General features: G+C 46.4%; 1 protein-coding gene across 1 annotated transcript in view; it reads left to right on the top strand.

The window, feature by feature from the left end:
- Window positions 1-1,803, top strand: part of RPTOR (regulatory associated protein of MTOR complex 1) — a 227,815-nt gene that overhangs the window by 91,004 nt on the left and 135,008 nt on the right. Inside the window, exon 4 of the mRNA XM_023519631.1 lies at window positions 349-507. Within this exon, the coding sequence (XP_023375399.1) occupies window positions 349-507 (159 nt within the window). The remainder of the gene's footprint in view (window positions 1-348; window positions 508-1,803) is intronic.

Raw genomic sequence — 1,803 nt, 5'->3', positions numbered from 1 at the left:
TGTCTCTTCCATGTTCCAGGTTGTGTTTTCAGAAGGACGCGGGGCTTCTGAGAGCTCTTTTCGTGCCAAGCGCAGCCCGTTTCCTTTGCGTGGCATGTGGCAGGCTGCCCTTTATCTCGTGTGGTCTTCATGGGGCTTCTCAAACAATGCTCGTTGAGTGAGTGAATTTTCCCGACCACCACGTGAAGCAGTTCTCATCCCAGTTTCATACACGACGAGACTCGGGGTCGCTTGTCCCGGGTCACGCAGCTGGGCAAGGCGGACGCGGCGCTGAGGACGGAGTGCACACGTGGGCCAGGCGTCCCCGCAGGCCCAGCACCAGTCTCTCACCCATTTCTCCTGCCACAGGCCCGGTACAAGCAGAGCCTCGATCCGACCGTGGACGAAGTGAAGAAGCTGTGCACGTCCCTGCGCCGGAATGCCAAGGAGGAGCGGGTCCTCTTCCACTACAACGGCCACGGGGTGCCCCGGCCCACCGTCAACGGGGAGATCTGGGTCTTCAACAAGGTGAGCGCCTGCCCGCCACCCCCCGCCCCCTCGGCGACCCGCCCGCCCACATTTTGCAACAGAAAAAACTCCTGTGCCTGGTCGTTTTTTTTCAGCTTTATCACTAAAATAGGAACGACTCCAAAACGTTCCACCAGGTAACTGTCCGCTGTCCCTTTTTAGTCCTAATGCATTTGGGTTTATGGAGAACGAATTAAACATCGACTGCCAGAATTTCAAATTCCGGGGCAGAAACAAATTTGGTGCACAGAAACCTTATTCAGTTCTTCTTTGCTTTCATTCATCAGAGTTCCGTCATTTCCCTGCATAGGCCTTGTACGTATCTTGTTAGATTTATACCTAAGTGTTTCATTTGGGGGTAGTGCCAATGGTATTATGTCTTTAATTTCACATGCCGCTTGTTCATGGCTGGTATGTAGCAAAACAGTTGATTCTGTGTATTAACCTCGTATCCCCGTTGGTTCCAGGGGTTTTGTTGACTCTTTTGGGTTTGCTAAGAGACGATCGTGTCACCTGTGAACAGGCAGTTCTGTTCTTTCCTTCCCAATCCCTATACCTATCCTTTCCTTTTCTGGTCTCATGGCATTAGCCGCACTCCCAGAGTGATGTTGAAAGGGGCGAGAGGAGATGAACTTGCACCTGGTCTTCGTGGGAAGGCTTCATGCGTCTCACCATTCAGTACCATGTTAGCTGGAGGCTTCTGTAGATATTCCTTATCGAGCTGAGGAAGTCCCTCTGTTCCGAGTTTACTGACAGTTTTTACCATTAATGGGTGTTGCATTTTGTTAAGTGTTTTTTCTTTGTCTATTAATATGACAATGTGATTTCTTTTTTTATTTCCTTTTAGTCTGTTTATGTGCTGGCTTAATTGAGTTTTTGAATGTTGAACCAGTCTTGCATACTTGGGATAATTCTTTTTGGTTGTGGGTCTAATTTTCTCTATACATTATTGGATTTGGTTTGCTAACATTTCGCTGAGGATTTTCGCAACTATATGTTCTTGAGAGATATTGGTCTGTAGCTTTCTTAGAATGTTTTTGTCTGATTTTGGTATTAGGGTAATTCTGGTCTCAGAGAACGAGTTAGGATATATTTCCTCCACGACTATAGAGAATTGGTATAATTTCGTCCTTAAATGTTTGGTAGAATTCACCAGTGAACCCATCTGGGCCTCATGCTTTGTAAGCTTAATTATTGATTTAATTTCTTTAATCCATATAGGCTTATTCCAATTGTCTGTTTTTTCTTCATAAGTTTTTGCAGATTGTTTTTAAGGAATCGCTCTGTCTCATCTAG

The sequence above is a fragment of the Pteropus vampyrus genome, unplaced genomic scaffold (genome assembly GCF_000151845.1).
Source record: "Pteropus vampyrus isolate Shadow unplaced genomic scaffold, Pvam_2.0 Scaffold227, whole genome shotgun sequence".
NCBI classification, from domain to species: domain Eukaryota; kingdom Metazoa; phylum Chordata; class Mammalia; order Chiroptera; family Pteropodidae; genus Pteropus; species Pteropus vampyrus.
This window is presented reverse-complemented; position numbering and strand designations above follow the sequence as displayed.